The 24,038-nt window shown below is 43.9% G+C and overlaps 1 protein-coding gene and 1 pseudogene across 1 annotated transcript; both read left to right on the forward strand.

Moving 5' to 3' along the window:
• On the forward strand, positions 1-12,440 carry LOC112248181 (alpha-1-antitrypsin-like). The gene is made up of 5 exons (XM_024416997.1): positions 1-85; positions 9,206-10,051; positions 10,350-10,617; positions 10,741-10,888; positions 11,188-12,440. The coding sequence occupies exons 2-5, from the start codon at positions 9,214-9,216 to the stop codon at positions 11,383-11,385; spliced, it is 1,452 nt and encodes a 483-aa protein (XP_024272765.1). The 5' UTR covers positions 1-85; positions 9,206-9,213; the 3' UTR covers positions 11,386-12,440.
• LOC112249451 overlaps positions 11,860-24,038 on the forward strand; it is a 16,416-nt pseudogene continuing 4,237 nt past the window's right edge.

A 24,038-nucleotide genomic window follows, 5' to 3' on the forward strand; every position in this document is an offset into this window, starting at 1 on the left:
CCCCTGATCAATCCCAAATGAACCACACACAGTATATAAAGGGAATTTGGTCCAAATTAAGACGCCAAAGCTGCTGTCTGGAAGGGTGAGTAGGCTACTCTACTGCTATCTATCTCTACACTGGGAAATGTTAACTGGCTCTATAGCTCTGGGCCCGGTTTCCCAAAAGCATCTTATGGCTAAGATCATCATTAGAACCTTTGTAGGAGCATTGTTAAATCTTCGTGCTGTTTCCCAAAACTATCGTTACTAAAGTTGCACTTGAAAAAGCTTGTTATTTACTGCCTGCCTCAGAGCACTCATAGAACAGCTAAGCACGATAGAGTTTTTTTTGCCCTTCTGTGTCACTTTATACACAGAAGATCTCCGCTAAATATAGAATCACAATGCTTATCTGTCTCTCTGTGACTGCCGATTTCAGAATGAAGTTGACTACAAATACAAAGTAGCCAATATGTTCGCAATTGTTACAAACAAGTGAAGGATAAAAAATAATTTAGATTATTATCTTTCGATTCTATCAGTATAGAAAAGTATTTGGAAAGTATTCAGACCCCTTGACTTTTTCCACATTTTGTTATGTTACAGCCTTATTTTAAAATTGATAAAATCGTTTTCCCCCCTAATCAATCTACACACAATACCCCATAATGACAAAGAAAAAACAGGTTTTTATATATTTTTGCAAATTTATTACAAATAAAAAAGTGAAATAGCACATTTACATAAGCATTCAGAACCTTAACTCAGTACTTCGTTGAAGCACCTTTGGCAGTTATTACAGCCTCAAGTCTTCTTGGGTATGATGTTACAAGCTTAGCACACCTGTATTTGGGGAGTTTCTCCCGTTCTTCCCTGCAGATTCTCTAAAATTCTGTCAGGTTGGATGGGGAGTGTCACCGCACAGAATCTTGCCTCTGAAAACCATATCCACAGCATGATGCTGCCACCACCATGCTTCACCGTAGGTATGGTGCCAGGTTTTTTCCAATTGTGACACTTGGCATTCAGGCAGAAGAGTTCAATCTTGGTTTCATCAGACCAGATAATCTTGTTTCTCAGGGTCTGAGAGTCCTTTAGGTGCCTTTTGGCAAACTCCAAGCTGGCTGTCATGTGCCTTTTACTGGACTGACTTCCGTCTGCCCACTCTACCATAAAGGCCTGATTGGTGGAGTGCTGCAGAGATGGTTGTCCTTCTGGAAGGTTCTCCCATCTCCACAGAGGAACACTGGAGCTCTGTCAGAGGGACCATCGGGGTCAAATCAAATCAAATCAAATTTTATTTGTCACATACACATGGTTAGCAGATGTTAATGCGAGTGTAGCGAAATGCTTGTGCTTTTAGTTCCGACAATGCAGTAATAACGAACAAGTAATCTAACTAACAATTCCAAAAAAACTACTGTCTTATACACAGTGTAAGGGGATAAAGAATATGTACATAAGGATATATGAATGAGTGATGGTACAGAGCAGCATAGGCAAGATACAGTAGATGATATCGAGTACAGTATATACATATTAGATGAGTATGTAAACCAAGTGGCATAGTTAAAGTGGCTAGTGATACATGTATTACATAAGGATGCAGTCGATGATATAGAGTACAGTATCTACGTATGCATATGAGATGAATAATGTAGGGTAAGTAACATTATATAAGGTAGCATTGTTTAAAGTGGCTAGTGATATATTTACATCATTTCCCATCAATTCCCATTATTAAAGTGGCTGGAGTAGAGTCAGTGTCATTGACAGTGTGTTGGCAGTAGCCACTCAATGTTAGTGGTGGCTGTTTAACAGTCTGATGGCCTTGAGATAGAAGCTGTTTTTCAGTCTCTCGGTCCCAGCTTTGATGCACCTGTACTGACCTCGCCTTCTGGATGACAGCGGGGTGAACAGGCAGTGGCTCGGGTGGTTGATGTCCTTGATGATCTTTATGGCCTTCCTGTAGCATCGGGTGGTGTAGGTGTCCTGGAGGGCAGGTAGTTTGCCCCGGTGATGCGTTGTGCAGACCTCACTACCCTCTGAAGAGCCTTACGGTTGAGGGCGGTGCAGTTGCCATACCAGGCGGTGATACAGCCCGCCAGGATGCTCTCGATTGTGCATCTGTAGAAGTTTGTGAGTGCTTTTGGTGACAAGCCGAATTTCTTCAGCCTCCTGAGGTTGAAGAGGCGCTGCTGCGCCTTCCTCACGATGCTGTCTGTGTGAGTGGACCAATTCAGTTTGTCTGTGATGTGTATGCCGAGGAACTTAAAACTTGCTACCCTCTCCACTACTGTTCCATCGATGTGGATGGGGGTGTTCCCTCTGCTGTTTCCTGAAGTCCACAATCATGTCCTTAGTTTTGTTGACGTTGAGTGTGAGGTTATTTTCCTGACACCACACTCCGAGGGCCCTCACCTCCTCCCTGTAGGCCGTCTCGTCGTTGTTGGTAATCAAGCCTACCACTGTTGTGTCGTCCGCAAACTTGATGATTGAGTTGGAGGCGTGCATGGCCACGCAGTCGTGGGTGAACAGGGAGTACAGGAGAGGGCTCAGAACGCACCCTTGTGGGGCCCCAGTGTTGAGGATCAGCGGGGAGGAGATGTTGTTGCCTACCCTCACCACCTGGGGGCGGCCCGTCAGGAAGTCCAGAACCCAGTTGCACAGGGCGGGGTCGAGACCCAGGGTCTCGAGCTTGATGACGAGCTTGGAGGGTACTATGGTGTTGAATGCCGAGCTGTAGTCGATGAACAGCATTCTCACATAGGTATTCCTCTTGTCCAGATGTGTTAGGGCAGTGTGCAGTGTGGTTGAGATTGCATCGTCTGTGGACCTATTTGGGCGGTAAGCAAATTGGAGTGGGTCTAGGGTGTCAGGTAGGGTGGAGGTGATATGGTCCTTGACTAGTCTCTCAAAGCACTTCATGATGACGGATGTGAGTGCTACGGGCGGTAGTCGTTTAGCTCAGTTACCTTAGCTTTCTTGGGAACAGGAACAATGGTGGCCCTCTTGAAGCATGTGGGAACAGCAGACTGGTATAGGGATTGATTGAATATGTCCGTAAACACACCGGCCAGCTGGTCTGCGCATGCTCTGAGGGCGCGGCTGGGGATGCCGTCTGGGCCTGCAGCCTTGCGAGGGTTAACACGTTTAAATGTCTTACTCACTTCGGCTGCAGTGAAGGAGAGACCGCATGTTTTCGTTGCAGGCCGTGTCAGTGGCACTGTATTGTCCTCAAAGCGGGCAAAAAAGTTATTTAGTCTGCCTGGGAGCAAGACATCCTGGTCCGTGACTGGGCTGGGTTTCTTCCTGTAGTCCGTGATTGACTGTAGACCCTGACCCTGGGTCTTGGTAACCTCCCTGACCATGGCCCTTCTCCCCCAATTACTCACTTTGGAAGGGCGGCCAGCTCTAGGAAGAGTCTTGGTGGTTTCAAACTTCCATTTAATGATGGGGGCCACTGTGTTCTTGGGGACCTTCAATGCTACATAAAATGTTTTGGTACCTTTCCCCATATCTGTGCCTCAACACCATCCTGTCTTGAAGCTCTACGGACAATTCCTTCGACCTCATGGCTTGGTTATTGCTCTGACATGCACTGTCAACTGTGGGACCTTACACAGACAGGTGTGTGCCTTTCCAAATCATGTCCAATCAATTGAATTTACCCCAGGTGGACTCCAATCAAGTTGTAGAAACATCTCAAGGATGATCAATGGAAACAGGATGCACCGGAGCTCCATTTTCTTTTTGTCTCAAAGCAAAGGGTCTGAAACCTTATTTACATAAGTTATCTTTTTTATTTGTAATAACATTTCTAAAAACCTGTTTTCACTTTGTCATTAGGGGGTATTGTGTGTAAATTGATGAGGAGAAATTGAATTTCAGCAATTTTAGAATAAGGCTGTAATGTAACAAAATCCGAATTCACTGTAGACACATGCTCCAATGATGCACTTGGTGAACGTTATCGCTGCGTGGTGTTTTGGGATCGTCAGCCGTTGTAGGAAAGATACATCATTAAAACATTCATGAGAAGGGTTGCAAAGCACCGGTAATTTAACAAAGCCATAAATGTCTTGTGATAGATTACAGTACATAAAATTATTGAAATATACCAAAAATATGGTAGTTTAATGGTAAACCTTCCAGTAATATACCCTCCCTTTGCAACCCTACTCGTAATATTGAGTTCCATCGCTAGCGGGAAACCGGCTCTTCCCAAAAACATATTAAGGCTAAATTTATCATTTAACCCTTCACAGCAGCATTGTTAAATCTCCGAGCTGTTTCCAAAAAAACGTAGTTCCTAAAGTTATACTTGTAAAGCTTGTTATTTACCTACTGCCTCAGACCACTCATAAAACAGCTAAGTGTGTCGTTATATGCTTTTTTTTCCCTTCTGAGTCGCTTTATTCACAAAAGATCTATGCTAAACATAGAATCAAGTCTTTGCAATTGTTACAAACATGTGAAGGATAAAAATAGGCTTCAAATGAAAACCGAGGTGACTGCATTAAAAGATAAATAGGCTACGTATATTTGAATCATATTGAAATCAATTTCATGTTCAATCAATTGAGTTCTGTTTTTGCCTCAATATATTTTGATGTGTAACATGTGCGCAATGATGTGACCAATCTGTGATTTAGAGCATAAAAAACTGCCTCAATATTTGCAGCCATAGGTAGTAATATCTCTCTAGGTCGGAGCTGATCCATTGTCAGTAGTGTGGAGTAATTCTAATGTTAAGGTAAGATTTAAATGGAGAAAGATGATCCGACAGCAGCGCTGCTTTTCTTTCGTACCTATTAGTACCAACACACTTAGCGAACATTCTCTCTGCGTTGTGTTTTGGCCGTTGTAGCAAAGATGCATCCTTAAAACACTCCTAAGCATAAGTTCCATCCCTTTCAGGAAACTAGGTCCTGTAATGGTTGTAATTTCATATTATTCTGTATGTAAATCAGAGACACTCCATTTAGTTAATTATGATATATTATGTTTCGTATGGTATGTACAGTGCCTTGCGAAAGTATTCGGCCCCCTTGAACTTTTCGACCTTTTGCCACATTTCAGGCTTCAAACATAAAGATATAAAACTGTATTTTTTTGTGAAGAATCAACAACAAGTGGGACACAATCATGAAGTGGAACGACATTTATTGGATATTTCAAACTTTTTTAACAAATCAAAAACTGAAAAATTGGGCGTGCAAAATTATTCAGCCCCCTTAAGTTAATACTTTGTAGCGCCACCTTTTGCTGCGATTACAGCTGTAAGTCGCTTGGGGTATGTCTCTATCAGTTTTGCACATCGAGAAACTGACATTTTTTCCCATTCCTCCTTGCAAAACAGCTCAGTGAGGTTGGATGGAGAGCATTTGTGAACAGCAGTTTTCAGTTCTTTCCACAGATTCTCGATTGGATTCAGGTCTGGACTTTGACTTGGCCATTCTAACACCTGGATATGTTTATTTTTGAACCATTCCATTGTAGATTTTGCTTTATGTTTTGGATCATTGTCTTGTTGGAAGACAAATCTCCGTCCCAGTCTCAGGTCTTTTGCAGACTCCATCAGATTTTCTTCCAGAATGGTCCTGTATTTGGTCTATCCATCTTCCCATCAATTTTAACCATCTTCCCTGTCCCTGCTGAAGAAAAGCAGGCCCAAACCATGATGCTGCCACCACCATGTTTGACAGTGGGGATGGTGTGATCAGGGTGATGAGCTGTGTTGCTTTTACGCCAAACATAACGTTTTGCATTGTTGCCAAAAAGTTCCATTTTGGTTTTATCTGACCAGAGCACCTTCTTCCACATGTTTGGTGTGTTTCCCAGGTGGCTTGTGGCAAACTTTAAACAACACTTTTTATGGATATCTTTAAGAAATGGCTTTCTTCTTGCCACTCTTCCATAAAGGCCAGATTTGTGCAATATACGACTGATTGTTGTCCTATGGACAGAGTCTCCCACCTCAGCTGTAGATCTCTGCAGTTCATCCAGAGTGATCATGGGCCTCTTGGCTGCATCTCTGATCAGTCTTCTCCTTGTATGAGCTGAAAGTTTAGAGGGACGGCCAGGTCTTGGTAGATTTGCAGTGGTCTGATACTCCTTCCATTTCAATATTATCGCTTGCACAGTGCTCCTTGGGATGTTTAAAGCTTGGGAAATCTTTTTGTATCCAAATCCGGCTTTAAACTTCTTCACAACAGTATCTCGGACCTGCCTGGTGTGTTCCTTGTTCTTCATGATGCTCTCTGCGCTTTTAACGGACCTCTGAGACTCTCACAGTGCAGGTGCATTTATACGGAGACTTGATTACACACAGGTGGATTGTATTTATCATCATTAGTCATTTAGGTCAACATTGGATCATTCAGAGATCCTCACTGAACTTCTGGAGAGAGTTTGCTGCACTGAAAGTAAAGGGGCCGAATAATTTTGCACGCCCAATTTTTCAGTTTTTGATTTGTTAAAAAGTTTGAAATATCCAATAAATGTCGTTCCACTTCATGATTGTGTCCCACTTGTTGTTGATTCTTCACAAAAAATACAGTTTTATATCTTTATGTTTGATGCCTGAAATGTGGCAAAAGGTCGCAAAGTTCAAGGGGGCCGAATACTTTCGCAAGGCACTGTATTAATTTCGTGGATGTCCATCATCCACTTCGTATGATATGTTACGAATTGCAATTCATACAATATTTTATGAATTAGGCTAAGGGTTAGGTTAAAGGGTTAAGGTTAGGGTTAGGAGTAGAGTTAGCTAAAAGGGTTAGGGTTAGTTAACATGCTAAGTAATTGCAAAGTAGCTAAACAGCAGTAAGTAGTTGCAAAGTTGCTAATTAGCTAAACTGCTAAAGTTGTTCATACGTTGAAGCTTCTTGACATCATTTAAGTCAATTGGAGGTGTACCTGTGGATGTATTTCAAGGCCTACCTTCAAACTCCGTGCCTCTTTGCTTGACATCATGAGAAAATCAACAGAAGTCAGCCAAGACCTCAGAAAAAAAAGTGTAGACCTCCACAAGTCTGGTTCATCCTTGGGAGCAATTTCCAAACACCTGAAGGTACCACGTTCATCTGTACAAACAATAGTACTCAAGTATAAACACCATGGGACCACGCAGCCATCGTACAAATCAGGAAGGAGACACGTTCTGTCTCCTAGAGATGAACATACTTTGGTGAGAAAAGTGCAAATCAATTCCAGAACAACAGTAAAGGACCTTGTGAAGATGCTGGAGGAAACAGGTACAAAAGTATCTATATCCACAGTAAAACAAGTCCTTTATCGACATAACCTGAAAGGCCGCTCAGCAAGGAAGAAGCCACCTCCAAAACCGCCCAAAAAAAGCCAGACTACGGTTTGCAACTACACATGGGGACAAAGATCATAATTTTTGGAGAAATGTCCTCTGGTCTGATGAAAAAAAAAATAGAACCGTTTGGCCATAATGATCATCGTTATGTTTGGAGGGAAAAGGTGGAGGCTGGCAAGCCGAAGAACACCATCCCAACCATGAGGCACAGGGGTGCTTTGCTGGTTGTCACTTCCTGACCATAGAAAGCCTATATTTTCAATGGTAGAGTAGGTCAGGGCGTGACTAGGGGGTTTTAGTCTAGTTTATTATTTCTATGTGTGGTTCTAGGTTTAATTTTCTATGTTGGGGTTTGTGTATGATTCCCAATTAGAGGCAGCTGGTAATCGTTGTCTCTAATTGGGGATCATACTTAAGTTACATTTTTCCACATGTGGGTGATGGAATAATGTTTGTTTTTGTGTAGTGCCTGTGAGCACTCCATTACTTCACGTTTCGTTATTGTTCTGTATTGTTTTGGTGAGTTTCTTTATTACACATGTGGAACTCTATGCACGCTGTGCCTTGGTCCGATCATCATTATTACGAACAATGTGACAAAATATCCCATCACAATGGGACCAAGCAGCGTGCTCGGGAGGAGATCAGGGAGAGAATATCCTGGACTTGGGAAGAAATAATGGCAGGAGACAAGAGCCTGCCATGGAAGCAGGCGGAAGCAGCGAAGGAGGGACAGTGACGAAGTCAGGGAGGAAGTCCAAAGAAACCCCAATATTTTTTTGGGGGGGAACATGGAGCAGTCGGCGGAGCCAAGGAGTGAACCAGAGCCAGTCTGGGAGAAGAGGGAGAATTTGGAGGAGAGAGAAATGGGAGAGTTGTTGGAGGATGCACGGTATTTGCCCTAAGGAACGTGTTGTCATTTTGGTGCCACCTGAGTCAGCTCCCCATACTCGTCCTGAGAAGTGTGCTAAAGTTACGGAACAACTGATGCCAGCTATACACACCAGGTCTCCAGTGCGCCTTCACAGCCCAGTACGTCCTGTGCCTGCTCCTCGCACTCTCCCTCAAGTGCGCCTCCCCAGTCAGGTACGTCCTGTGCCTGCTCCTCTCGCTCGCCCTGAGGTGCGAGTCACCAGCCCGGTACCACCAGTGCCGGCCCCACGCACCAGGCTTCCTGCGATGGTCCACAGTCCGGTGACGGTTCCCAGTCCAGAGCTTCTGGCGACGTTTAACAGTCCGGGACCTCCTGAGACGGTCCACGGTCCGGAACCTCCTGCGATGGTCAACGGTCCGGAACCTCCAGCTCCATGGCCGGAGCCTTCCCCTGCGCCGATGCCCAGTCCGATGCCCAGTCTAAGCACGGCGTCCAGTTCAGCTCCAAGGCCAGAGTCTTCTTCGGCGTTGGTGCCAAGTCCAGGCATTGTATTGAGATAAACTTTTGTAGGTGACCAAATACTTATTTTCCACCATAATTTGCAAATAAATTCAGTAAAAATCCTATAATGTGATTTTCTGGATTTTTTTTCTCAAATTTTGTCTGTCATAGTTGAAGTGTACCTATGATGAAAATTACAGGCCTCTCATCTTTTTAAGTGGGAGAACATGCACAATTGGTGGCTGACTAAATACTTTTTTGCCCCACTGTATATATGTGTGTGTATATACACACACACGCATATATATATATATATATATATATATATATATACACACACACACACACATATGTCACTGGCCAGAAAGTTTTACCAAGTTGTGTTCCCAGATTCAATGGGTTTAGCCTATATCATTATTGAAATGACCTCTGAATAGCGGTACATCTTCCAGATAGTGACATTAATTGTGGAATTGACACCAAATTGATTGACTAATGCTACATGTTTTAATTTGTGATAGTTGCCAAGATGAGGACAGCCCTGTGTTTGTGGATCGTTATGGGAGTGCTCTGCCCGGGAGAGGTCAGAGGTCACAAAGGTAACGGAGGTGACCGCCACCACGGTCACAGTCGCGACCATGGTGGTGACCGTGACCATAGTGACAGGCGTGACCGCGAACATGGTGACAGGCGCGACCGTGACCATGGTGACAGGCCCGACCACGGTCACGGACGCAACCATGACCATGGTGACAGGCGCGACCACGGGCGCGACCATGACCACGGTCACGGACGAGACCACGGTCACGGACGAGACCACGGGCATCATCATCATCATGAGCCCAGTGACAACAGCACTAAACCAGTGATCCAAGGAAACTTGGAGTTTGCTTATAGCCTGTACAATCAGCTGGTGGCTCAACCTGACAACCAGGGCAAGAACGTGTTCTTCTCCCCGCTGAGTGTGTCCCTGGCCCTGGCCGCTCTGTCTGTGGGGGCCAAGGGTCAAACCCACCAGCAGCTTTTCACTGTTCTGGGCTTCAACAGTAGCCTACTGACCCAAGAACAGGTGGACCAGGCCTTCCAGACCATCCTCACACAGCTCAACCAGAAAATAGGTGTGAACCTGACCGTAGGAAGTGCACTTTTCATGCAAAACACCTTTACACCACACCCCGAGTTCCTTGAGGACTTGAAGCGCTTCTACCTTTCTGAGGGTGTCACAGTGGACTTCACCAACACTGCTAAGGCCATCGATACAATCAATACATACGTGGGGGACAAGACTAAAGGCAAGATAGACAAGTTAGTCAAAGATCTGGACCCAACCACTGTCATGTACCTCCTCAGCTACATTTACTTCAAAGGTAAGAGGATATTGCAAACTTTTAGGCAAAAAAACAAAAATACAAACATGAAATACGGTCCTTGAAATGAAGTAGAGTTCACTTCTTTGATGGATACAGATCTTGTGGAATCAATTCCTTCTAACTCTGTCAATATGGATTTTTTTTTGTCTCTGGATGTTGTTGGTGTTATTGATGCCATTGTACCTTTTGGCTGTATCTCTTGCTGGGTCTCCCCCTCAGAAAACCACTTTTGGTCTGGTAACTTTTACTCATCACATCACACCCTGAAATGTTTTACGATTTTCTAATTCTCAAGGAAAATGGGAGATTCCATTTAACCCTGCAGACACAAAGGAGGACACATTTCATGTGGATGAAAACACCACTGTTCCGGTCCAGATGATGAGCATGATGAAGAGGTTCTCCGTCTACTACGACCAGGAGATCTCCACCAGTATCCTGCATCTCCGCTACAACGACTCAGTATCCATGATGTTGGTGCTACCGGAGAAGGGACTCGCTAGTCTGGACGAAGTCATATGCCTCAACCACATCACCAAGTGGCACAGGTGGAAGAAAGCCAGGTATGACCTCTCTCAATCATTAAGCACCACTCTCATAGAACTAATAAACGTTGGGTGGGTAAAATAACCACGCATCACAATCATTGCAAGTAAAACCTTCTTCCTGTCCATGTTTGTCTTTAGGGAATATCATGTATATGTTCCCAAGTTGTCCATCACCACAACATACTCCCTCAAGGACATTCTGAGTGGAATTGGAATGCCGGACATATTCAGTGATCGAGCTGACTTCAGTGGAATATCAGAGGAACTGAAGGTGGCTGTCTCAGAGGTGGGGAACTCATTCACTCTCAGTGATTCATAAAGACATAAATATACAGGGAAACAACAGCAATACAGCAACAGCAATGCACTAACCTCTCAAGCACAACCATGTAATGACAGCCTTAATGTTGTGGTCATTTTCAATTCAATTAGTTTTATCCCTGCTTTTTCAAGGAACCCCTGAAAGCTCTATCTGGCTCCCCAGGGTGTCCTGGGAGAATCACTGCCCTAGAACATATTATATGTGAACCATGTGAACTAGGCCTATGTACTGTACATCAGACTGCATTGTGTGGTTGTTTTCAGGTGGTGCAACAAGCCTCCTTGGACGTGGATGAGGCTGGAGCGACCACAGCAGCTGCCACAGGTGTGGTCCTTATGCCCCTCTCCTCCCGACACACCCATGTCTTGAAGTTCGACCATCCATTCATGGTCTTTGTCATGGACCGGGAGACCAAGAATATTCTCTTCATGGGCAAGATCATCAACCCAGCCAACAAATAAAACCGGTGCTATGTAAAACCTGTGCTGCAGAAAACATGTGGTCTATTATCACAAATTGAAATCTAAGTGCTGCTGTTAGGAAACCAGTAAGCAAACCCATCCAAACTCTTCTGGGTCAATCTATCCTGGGAACCCAAAGCTAACAAGAGTATAAATTCTCTGTATTCACTTTGCTGGATATTTGCACAACTATTAAATACATATCACCATTTGCTGCCAGTCATATCTTTTGGTTCTATGCCTAAAAAAGCACGTTACAGAATTTGGACACATACATGTTCTTGCAACGTTCCCATGAAACGTGTCTAGAACATTAATATAATATATTCGGAGAACATGGTAACCATGTTCTGTGCATGTTTGATGGGACGTTCATGGAATATTCTCCTTACCCACAGAAACTGGACACATTCATTTTCTTGAAATGTTCCCATGAAATGTGTCTAGAACATTAATATCTTAAGTTCTGAGAACATGGTAACTGTGTTCTGGGTAAGTTCTAGCTGACATTAAGGGAATGGTCTCTTGGAAACATTCCTTGCACGTCACAGGAACATTGCTTTGAAAATGTTAGTTAATGACCTAACTAGACTCGTAAGGGAACGTTCTCTAAAGTTCTGAGGAACGTTTGTTGGGATTAAGGATTGGCGTCCCATCAACGGGACAGTTGTAAATCATTCAGCATGTTATGTCAAGATCCCAGATTTTAACAACAAATGTCGGTAGAAGTGTCTTATATCAGCTGAAAGCTTAAATTCTTGTTAATATAACTGCACTGCCAATTTACAGTAGCTATTACTGCAAAAAGAATGCCATGCTATTGTTTGAGGAGAGCTCCTAACACCAAAACCGTTTTTGACGGCGAAATGTGTACTTACATTCTGAAATCTTGCTCTGATTTATCATCCAAAGGGTCCCAGAGATAACATGAAGTGTCGTTTTGTTAGCTAAAATCCCTTTTCATGTCGTAAAGTACATATAACATGCACGATCGATTTTGTATTTGCAGTTGTTCAATTTGCATAGAAATTAAACTGTGAAAATCTCACCCTAAACGTTGTTTCAACGAGTCAAATCACATTCGTATCTATTCCTCAGAGATCCTAGAAGGTAACAAGACTTCACTATTTCATTAGGGGTGTACAGTCATGGCCAAAAGTTTAGAGAATGACACAAATATACATTTTCACAAAGTCTGCTGCCTCAGTTTGCATGACGGTAATTTGCATATACTCCAGAATGTTATGAAGAGTGATCAGATGAATTGCAATTAATTGCAAAGTCCCTCTTTGCCATGCAAATTAACTGAATCCCAAAAAAACATTTCCACTACATTTCAGCCCTGCCACAAAAGGACCAGCTGGCATCAAGTTATCCATCTGAAACTTTGCACATACATGGCTGCCATCTTGTGGACACTATCGGAATTACAACCAGAGTGATGGCTATAACAGAGACCATTCTCTTGCATTTCAAAGTTGGTGGTAAAAAAAACACTGGTTGTTTTTTTCTTTGTATTTTCTTCTATCATATCTATTGTTTTATATTCTCCTACATTCAATTCACATTTCCACAAACGTCAAAGTGTTTCCTTTCAAATGGTATCAAGAATATGCATTAAATCCAAGTTGGCGCAGCAGTCAGACGTCTTTGTCCTCGTCCTGTCATATCCCAAGTATATATCTTTTTATTTATTTTTCTTTGCATATCCTTTTTTATATTTTTCTAAACATGAACTTCCAAATACTCTCCTGCAACCCGCCTCACCCAATGTGGTGTCGATCTGCTTTTTTCGGAAGTATTTTTCTTTCCTTCAGACTGGAATCCCCTAACAGAAGCTAGCCAGCTAACTTGCTACTAGCTAGTTGTCAGCTAACCACTGCTAGCGGTCATAATCTAACCTTTAGCTCAGAAAACTCTCGCCAATTTGCACAACGCGATTCAAACCAGAGCATACCGGACCTATTTTCTCTCCATATCCCCAGATTCCTATCGCAAGTTTTGAACCTGGCTAGCTGCCGTCCGAGTGGCTACTCCCGGCTAACGTTTCTGTCCCAAAGCAAGCACTAATTAGCCGGGAGCTAACCCATGCTAGGTCCATCTCCCGGCTAGCTGAAGATGTCCATCAGCCACTCTACAATACCTATTTTGCTAATTGGCCCAGACCCCTTTTACTGCCGGTACGGAGCGCCTTCACGACTGGACTACCAAGGTAATCTGCTCAAGAGGGTTATTCAACTGGCTCCTACTACGCAACGTCCCCTGAATGCCCACATGTTAGCCTGCTAGCCGCGGCCCGCTAGCTGTCTAGAGCATATCGGACTGTTAGCTGAATAGGTCCATCGGTCAATTTCTTGGGCCACTATTTTGTCAATTGGACTGAACCCTTTTGCTACACGGAACCCTACTACTCCATCACAACTGGTCTAGTTGACGTAACCACACGAGGAGACTATAACAGACTTCCTCTGTCGCGATGTCCCTCTAAGGCCCTTCTGCTAGCTTGCTATCCCCGGCCTGCTAGCTGTCTGAGTCGCCGTGTCTCCAGCCAGCCTAACTACTCACTGGACTCCTATGATCACTCGGCTACGCATGCCTCTTCCTAATGTCCATATGCCTTGTCCATTCCTGTTCTGGTTAGGGATTATTGTCTTATTTCACTGCAGAGCCTCTAGCCCTGCTCAATATGGCTTAGCCAACCCTGTAGTTCCACCTCCCACACATGCGGTGACACCAGCTGGTTTAAATGTTCTAGAGACAATATCTCTCTCATCATCACACAATGCCTACATTTACCTCCAATGTATTCACATCCTACCATACATTTGTCTGTACATTATGCCTTGAATCTATTCTATCTTGCCCAGAAATCTGCTCGTTTTACTCTCTGTTCCGAACGTACTAGACGACCAGTTCTTATAGCCTTTAGCCGTACCCTTATCCTACTCCTCCTCTGTTCCTCCGGTGATGTAGAGGTTAATCCAGGCCCTGCAGTGCCTAGCTCCACTCCTATTCCCCCAGGTGCTCTCATTTGTTGACTTCTGTAACTGTAAAAGCCTTGGTTTCATGCATGTTAACAATAGAAGCCTCCTCCCTAAGTTTGTTTTATTCACTGCTTTAGCACACTCTGCCAACCCGGATGTCCTAGCGGTGTGTGAATCCTGCTTAGGACAACCACCAAAAACCCTGAAATGTCCATCCCTAACTATAACATTTTCTGACAAGATAGAACTGGCAAAGGGGCCGGAGTTGCAATCTACTGCAGAGATAGCCTGCAGAGTTCTGTCTTACTATCCTGGTCTGTACCCAAACAATTTGAACTTCTACTTTTAAAAATCCACCTTTCCAGAAACAAGTCTCTCACCGTTTCCGCTTAATATAGACCACCCTCTGCCCCCAGCTGTGCCCTGGACCCCCTATGTGAATTTATTGTTATATCTGTAGTATTTCTCCTGTCTTATCTAGTGTCCTGTGTGAATTTAAGTATGCTCTCTCTCTAATTCTCTCTTTCTCTCTTTCTTTCTCTCTCTCGGAGGACCTGAGACCTAGGACCATGCTTCAGGACTACCTGGCATGATGACTCCTTGCTGTCCCCAGTCCACCTGGCTGTGCTGCTGCTCCAGTTTCAACTGTTCTGCCTGCGGCTATGGATCCCTGACCTGTTCACCGGACGTGCTACCTGTCCCAGACCTGCTGTTTTCAACTCTCTAGAGACAGCAGGAGCGGTAGAGATACTCCTAATGATCGGCTATGAAAAGCCAAATGTCATTTACTCAATAGGTCCTGACCATTTCTACCCTCGACAACTACTGTGATTATTATTATTGGACCATGCTGGTCATTTATGAACATTTGAACATCTTGGCCATGTTCTGTTATAATCTCCACCCGGCACAGCCAGAAGAGGACTGGCACCACCCCATAGCCTGGTTCCTCTCTAGGTTTCTTCCTAGGTTTTTGCCTTTCTAGGGAGTTTCTCCTAGCCAACGTGCTTCTACACCTGCATTGCTTGCTGTTTGGGGTTTTAGGCTGGGTTTCTGTACAGCACTTTGAGATATCAGTTGATGTAAGAATGGCAAAATAAATACATTTGATTTGATTGCCCCCCATCTATATTCAGAGCTCGTGCTTCCAGGTGACCTAAACTGGGACATGCTTAACACCCCAACCATCCTACAATCTAAACTTGATGCTCTCAATCGCACACAAATTATCAATGAACCTACCAGGTACAACCCCAAATCCATAAACACAGCACCCTCGTAGATATCATCCTAACCAACTTGCCCTCCAAATACACCTCTGCTGTTTTCAACTAAGATCTCAGCGATCATTGCCTGCATCCGTAATGGGTCTGCGGTCAAATGACCACCCCTCATCACGGTCAAACGCTCCCTAAAACACTTCAGTGAGCAGGCCTTTCTAATCAACCTGGCCCGGGTATCCTGGAAGGATATTGACCTCATCTCGTCAGTAGAGGATGCCTGGTTATTCTTTAAAAGTGCCTTCCTCACCATTTTAAATATGCATGCCCCATGCCCCGTGATATGCAACTTTTCAGGGAAGTTAGGAACCAATATACACAGGCAGTTAGGAAAGCAATGGCTAGCTTTTTCAAACAGAAATTGCATCCTGTAGCACAAACTCAAAAAAGTTCTGGGACACTGTAAAGTCCATGGAGAATAAGAGCACCTCCTTCCAGCTGCCCACTGCACTGAGGCTAGGAAACATTGTCACCACCGATAAATCCACTATAATTGAGAATTTCAATAAGAATTTTTCTACAGCTGGCCATGCTTTCCACCTGGCTACTCCTGCCCCAGTCAACTGCCCTGTACCCCCACAGCAACTCGCCCAAGCCTCTCCCATTTCTCCTTCACCCAAATCCAGATAGCTGATGTTCGTAAAGAGCTGCAACATCTGGATCCTTACAAATCAGCCGGGCTAGAGAATCTGGACCCTCTCTTTCTAAAATTATCTGCTGAAATTGTTGCAACCCCTATTACTAGCCTGTTCAGCCTCTCTTTCGTATCGTCAGATTCCCAAAGATTGTAAAGTTTCCGCAATCATCCCCCTCTTCAAAGGGGGAGACACTCTAGACCCAAACTGCTACAGCCCTATATTAATCCTACCCTGCCTTTCTAAAGTCTTCGAAAGCCAAGTTATCAAACAGATTACTGACCATTTCGAATCCCACCGTACCTTCTCCGCTATGTAATCTGGTTTCAGAGCTGGTCATGGGTGCACCTCAGCCACGCTCAAGGTCCTAAACGATATCATAACTGCCATCGATAAGAGACATTACTGTGCAGCCGTATTCATCAACCTGGCCAAGGCTTTCGACTCTGTCAATCACCACATTCTTATCGGCAGACTCAACAGCCTTGGTTTCTCAAATGACTGCCTCGCCTGATTCACCAACTACTTCTCTGATAGAGTTCAGTGTGTCAAATCAGAGGGCCTGTTGTCTGGACCTCTGGCAGACTCTATGGGGGTGCCACAGGGTTCAATTCTCGGGCCGACTCTCTTCTCTGTATACATCAAAGATGTCCCTCTTGCTGCTGGTGATTCTCTGATCCACCTCTACGCAGACGACACCATTCTGTATACTTCTGGCCCTTCTTTGGACACTGTGTTCACACACAAAAAAAAACAAAAAAACGGACCATCCTACCGATCCTCGACTTCAGCGATTTCATCTACAAAATAGCCTCCAACACTCCACTCAACAAATTGGATGCAGTCTATCACAGTGCCATCAGTTTTGTCACCAAAGCCCCATATACCACTGCAACCGTTACGTTCTCGCTGGCTGGCCCTTGCTTCATATTCGTCGCCAAACCCACTGGCTCCAGGTCATCTACAAGTCTTTGCTAGGTAAAGCCCTGCCTTATGTAGCGGCACCGACCCGTAGCACGCGCTCCAGCAGGTATATCTCACTGGTCACCTCAAAGCCAATTCCTCCTTTGGCCGCCTTTCCTTCCAGTTCTCTGCTGCCAATAACTGGAACGAACTGCAAAAATCACTGAAGCTGGAGACTCATATCCCCCTCACTAGCTTTAAGCACCAGCTGTCAGAGCAGCTCACAGATCACTGCACCTGTACATAGCCCATCTGTAAACAGCCCATCCAACTATGTCATCCCCATACTGTATTTATTTATTTATCTTGCTCATTTGCACCCCAGTATCTCTACTTGCATTCATCTTCTGCACACCTATCACTTCAGCGTTTAATTGGTATGTTGTAATTACTTCGCCACCATGGCCTATTTATTACCTTACCTTCTGTAATATTGACTGTATGTTTGTTTATTCCATGTGTAACTCTGTGTTGTTGTATGTGTCGAACTGCTTTGCTTTATCTTGGCCAGGTCGCAGTTGTAAATGAGAACTTGTTCTCAACTAGCCTACCTGGTTAAATAAAGGTGGAATAAAAATAATAATAATATCCTTGCTTCAGGGCCTGAGCTACAGGCAGTTAGATTTGGGTATGTCATTTAGGCGAAAATTGAAAACAAGGGGGCTATCCCTAAGAAGTTTTAACCAATATACTTTAACTTGCTTGCCAGCCAGATTGATTACTTTTCCTGGCTCACTCCATTGTTAGATTGGATGGGCCTGAGTAGGCTACTTACATTCGGACATGGCGGAAGGAACGGTGGAGCAGGCTACTAATGGAGAAGAAGAAGAAGAAGCATATTTTTTTTTTATAGAGAAAGGATTACATGTACAACAGAAGAGGAGACAATACTCGAAAGGCAACACTTTTGGAAAGGGATGCGTTTAGATACTACAGGTACGGACTGCTTCAAAACAGCAGTACTAACGTTATATGTATGGTTGTTAGCGCGCGAGTTAATCCATAACAAAGTCCTTTGACCCAGACAGTGTGTCTGGCTAGTTTAATAGAGTATGTCACAGACTACGTTACTGTATTTGATAACGTTTTGTATTAAGTTTTTAGAAAAGAGATGACTAGCTAATGATGATGCATTGCTAGCTAAAATCGATTCCTGTATTTATATTGGGGTCTGTTTTGGCTAATGTTCCTATAGGTACCAAACCGAGGTGAAATGTGATTTATATTGAATATTCGGTAGATATGTTATAGGTATATTCTAGGCATACTTTCAAGAATGCTAAATAGTCGTCTCTCCTGCGGTCTGTGTGTCGGGAAACCGGCTCAATGGGTTTAGCTTCTTCTGGGGATTGTATGTTGGTTTGCAACAAACGTTAAGGTGCATTACCTCCACCAACTGTACAGGAGTGTGGACCAGAGACAGGGAAGGTGTACATTCTAGAAAAATAAATACATAATTAAATACTACATCCCCTGAAGATTTTAGCAGCAGTTCATTTAAGCTTGGCTTTTCAACACCATTACTCCTTAAATCTAATAACATCTCCCTTTCCTTCCCATATTTCTGGCACTGAAAGAGAACGTGTTCCACTCAATGAGATATATGGTACATTTGGAAAGTATTCAGACCCCTTAATATTTTCCACATTTTGTTACATTACAGCCTTATTCTAAAATTGATTAAATACAATTTTAAAAAGTCCTCAATCTGCACACAATACCCCATAATGACAAAGTGAAAACAGGTTTTTTAGAAATGCTTGCAAATGTATTAAAAATAAAAAAGATATTCAGACCCTTTGCTATGAGAGTCGAAATTGAGCTCAGGTGCATCCTTTTTCCATTGATCATCCTTGAGATGCTTTTACAACTGGATTGGAGTCCACATGTGGTGAATGCAATTGTTTGGACATGATTTGGAAAGGCACACACCTGTCTATATAAAGTCCCACAGTTGACAGTGCGTGTCAGAGCAAAAACCAAGCCTTGAGGTTGAAGGAATTGTCCGTAGAGCTCCGAGACAGGATTGTGTTGAGGCACAGGTCTGGGGAAGGGTACCAAAAAATGTCTGCAGCATTGAAGGTCCCCAAGAACACTGTGGCCTCCATCATTCTTAAATGGAAGAAGTTTGGAACCACCAAGACTCTTCCTAGAGCTGGCCGCCCGCCCAAAGTGTGCAATCGGGGAAGAAGGGCCTTGGTCAAGGAGGTGACCAAGAATGTGATGATCGCTCTGAACCTTCCATAAGGACAACCATCTCTGCAGCACTCCACCAATTAGGTCTTTATATTAGAGTTGCCTGACAGAAGCCACTCAGTAAAAGGCACATGAAAGCCTGCTTGGAGTTTGCCAAAAGGCACCTAAAAGAATCTGAGCATGAGAAAAAAGATTCTCTGGTCTGATGAAACCATGATTGAACTTTTAGTCCTGAATGCCAAGCGTCATGTCCTGAGTAAACCTGGCACCATCCCTACGGTGAAGCATGGTGGTGGCAGCAGCATGCTGAAGGAATGTTTTTCAGCGGCAGGGCCTGGGCGACTAGTCAGGTTTGAGGGAAAGATGAACGGAGCAAAGTACAGAGATCCTTGATGAAAACCTGCTCCAGAGCACTCGGGACCTCAGACTGGGGCTAAGGTTCACCTTCCAACAGGACAGCGACCCTAAGCACACAGCCAAGACAACGCAGGAGTTGCTTCGGGACAAGTCTCTGAGTGGCCCAGTCAGGGCCCGGACTTGAACCCGATCAAATATCTCTGAAAATAGCTGTGCGGCGACGTTCCCCATTAAACCTGACAGAGCTTGAGAGGATCTGCAGAGAAGAATGGGAGAAACTCTCCAAATACACGTGTGCCAAGCTTTTAGTGTCATACCCAAGAAGACTCAAGGCTGTAATCACTGCCAAAAGTGGTTCAACAAAGTACTGAGTCAATTTGAAAAAATGTCTAACCTGTTTTTGCTTTGTTATTGTGGGGCTTTGTGTGTAGATTGATTGGGGAGGGGGGGCAATTTAATCCATTTTAGAATAACACGGAACCCAAACTGGTTGTGCGCATGTACCATTGTGCATACATTTATTTTGTCCCCCTACACCAAACGCGATCATGACACGTAGATTAAAATATCAAAACAAACTCTGAACCAATTACATTAATTTGGGGACAGGTCGGAGAGCATTCAACATTTATGGCAATTTAGCTAGTTAGCTTGCTATTGCTAGCTAATTTGTCCTGGGATATAAACATTGAGTTGTTATTTTACCTGAAATGCACAAGGTCCTCTACTCAGACAATTAATCCACACATAAAATGGTCAACCAAATCTTCTCTAGTTATTTCTCCTCCTTCCAGGCATATTTCATTTTAGAGCTTAAATGGTGATTGGCATCTAAACTTTCATAGTATTACTACGCTGACCGGCAAAACAGTTCGTCTTTCAATTACCCACGTGGGTATAAACCATGAGGAGATGGCACGTGGGTACCTGCTACTATAAACCAATGAGGAGATGGGAGAAGCAGGACTTGCAGCGCGATCTGCATCAGAAATAGAAATGACTTCTATTTTAGCCCTTGGCAACACAGACGCTCGCGAGCAGTGTGGGTGCAATAATTGAATAACACATATTTCTACATTTATTTTGCAACGCACGTGATTGCGAGTGGTGTGGTCAGCCTGTAATAACAATGTGGAAAAAGTCAAGGGGTTTGAATACTTTCCAAATGCACTGTATAGATAGATAAATGCGCACGCACACACACAAAGTTAATTTTTGTCCATCCACCCGATTTTGAATATAGAATTTTCATAGTCGTGGCATGCTTTGTGTAAGAGCTAATGAAAATTGAAAGCAACAAAAATCTATTTTAAACAAGAGGTGGATTTGTCTATCCTCCCCCGATTCAGAATATATCATTTTCATAGACATGGAATGCTTTGTTTAATAAGAGCTTTGAAGATTTGAAATACTAAATATTATTACACAAAAAATAAAAAGGTGTGTTTAATTTTTAAAAATATATATATTTTTCTCTCCATCTGCTCCTGATTCAGAATATACCATATTCATAGTCATGGCATGCTTGGTTCAATAGCTATTGATGAAATAACCACATTTCCAATATAATACAATTTTTACCTCCTATAGCTGACCACCACCTCTGTTTATCTATTAGCTAGCAGCTAGCTAGCACAGAAGCAAAGGAAGTGGAGCTAGCTAGCTCTAGAAAATAACAAAGATAAAAGAGGATACTAAAACAATATGGGCTAAATTCCTGGCTGACAGAAAGACAAACATTTACAGTGCCTTGCGAATATTCGGCCCCCTTGAACTTTGCGACTTTTTGCCACATTTCAGGCTTCAAACATAAAGATATAAAACTGTGTTTTTTTGTGAAGAATCAACAACAAGTGGGACACAATCATGAAGTGGAACGACATTTATTGGATATTTCAAACTTTTTTAACAAATCAAAAACTGAAAAATTGGGCGTGCAAAATTACAGCTGGATCAAGTAATTTTAAGAAGTCTGCATATTGAATTGAGTGTTTTCATAATTAAAAAAGGCTATGAAATATAGCTAGGTTTCTATTTCCCTTATGCTTTTCTGGACTCCCTTTATCCCCATCTCCTGTCCACTTAATCTCAGGATGCATGTTCAGGAACGGGTGAATCGAGTCAGTTCCGGAGTCTTCAGGAGCATCATCATCATCATCAGCTGCCGCTGCCCAGGGTCCTGCCCAACCTGGCCCGTATCCGGCGCAGTGTGGACCACAACCAGGAGGCGCTGCATGCCATCATGCTCGACTGTGTCCACATGTTTGAGAACATGCAGTATGGTGAAGAGGTAAGCTGAAGGGTCAGAAAGGTCACACATGCTTTCTCCTACACCTCAGTTACATTAGACACTAGGCAACTAACCGTGGTTACATTAGACACTAGGCTACTTCTAGCAATCAATCTACTGAAAGGCAATCATTTTCAATGAAAGGAGGAAATAAGGAGTCATTCAACGATTTAATCACTGGCGACTAGAAGGCAGACAAAGTTGAGAAAATTCCAACTACGCAAATTATCAGTGCGACTCAATCGGAGGAGGGAGGGTCTGACTTACTAGCTTTGACACTACTGGATAGGCAAACAACAAGTTTGCTGTTTTGCATGCTGTTCGAAAGATATCAAAGACTCCTTACTACAAGGTAACTTCTGGTGTAACCACCCTGTTAGTCATGCTCTTCCTCGTGATTGGAGAAGTAGTAGGCTGCATCTAGATGTGCAGTGCAATAAAAACATAGTAGTACAAGTATACTGAAAAAAATAAAAATCCAACAATTCCAGTTCATATGAGGAAATCAGTCAATTGAAATAAATTAATTTGGGCCTAATCTAGGCATCTGTTGGTCACAGATACCTTAAACAAAATGGGCCTCAGGACCATGTCTGTGCATTCAAAGTGCCATCGATAAAATGCAATTGTGTTCAGGCCGGTTAGACGTACTTCCAAATTCTCTAAATGGCTTATGACGGCTTATGGTAGAGAAATAAGCACTACATTTTCTGGAAACAGCTTTGGTGGACATTCCTGCAGTCAGCATGCCAATTGCACAGTCCCTCAACTACTTGAGACATCTGTTGCATTGTGTTGTGACAAAACTGCACGTTTTAGAGAGGCCTTTTATTGTCCCCGGCACAAGGTGCACCTGCGTAATGATCATGCTGTTTTATCAGCTTCTGGATATGCCACACCTGTCAGGTGGATGTACACTGCTCAAAAAAATAAAGGGAACACAATGTAACTCCAAGTCAATCACACTTCTGTGAAATCAAACTGTCCACTTAGGAAGCAACACTGATTGACAATAAATTTCACATGCTGTTGTGCAAATGGAATAGACAACAGGTGGAAATTATAGGCAATTAGCAAGACACCCCCAATAAAGGAGTGGTTCCGCAGGTGGGGACCACAGACCACTTCTCAGTTCCTATGCTTCCTGGCTGATGTTTTGGTCACTTTTGAATGCTGGCTGTGCTTTCACTCTAGTGGTAGCATGAGACTGAGTCTACAACCCACACAAGTGGCTCAGGTAGTGCAGCTCATCCAGAATGGCACATCAATGCGAGCTGTGGCAAGAAGTTTGCTGTGTCTGTCAGCATAGTGTCGAGAGCATGGAGGCGCTACCAGGAGACAGGCCAGTACATCAGGAGACAACAACCCAGCAGCAGGGCCACTACCTCCGCCTTTGTGCAAGGAGGAGCAGGAGGAGCACTGCCAGAGCCCTGCAAAATGACCTCCAGCAGGCCACAAATGTGCATGTGTCTGCTCAAACGGTCAGAAACAGACTCCATGAGGGTGGTATGAGGGCCCGACGTCCACAGGTGGGGGTTGTGCTTACAGCCCAACACCGTGCAGGACGTTTTTCACTTGCCAGAGAACACCAAGATTGGCAAATTCGCCACTGGCGCCCTGTGCTCTTCACAGTTGAAAGCAGGTTCACACTGAGCACATGTAACAGAGGTGACAGTCTGGAGACGCCGTGGAGAACGTTCTGCTGCCTGCAACATCCTACAGCATGACTGGTTTGGCGGTGGGTTAGTCATGGTGTGGGGTGGCATTTCTTTGGGGGGCTGCACAGCCCTCCATGTGCTCGCCAGAGGTAGCCTGACTGCCATTAGGTACCGAGATGAGATCCTCAGACCCCTTGTGAGACCATATGCTGGTGCGGTTGGCCCAGGGTTCCTCCTAATGCAAGTCAATGCTAGACCTCATGTGGCTGGAGTGTGTCAGCAGTTCCTGC

The sequence above is a fragment of the Oncorhynchus tshawytscha genome, linkage group LG04, assembly GCF_018296145.1.
Source record: "Oncorhynchus tshawytscha isolate Ot180627B linkage group LG04, Otsh_v2.0, whole genome shotgun sequence".
In the NCBI taxonomy this organism is placed as follows: domain Eukaryota; kingdom Metazoa; phylum Chordata; class Actinopteri; order Salmoniformes; family Salmonidae; genus Oncorhynchus; species Oncorhynchus tshawytscha.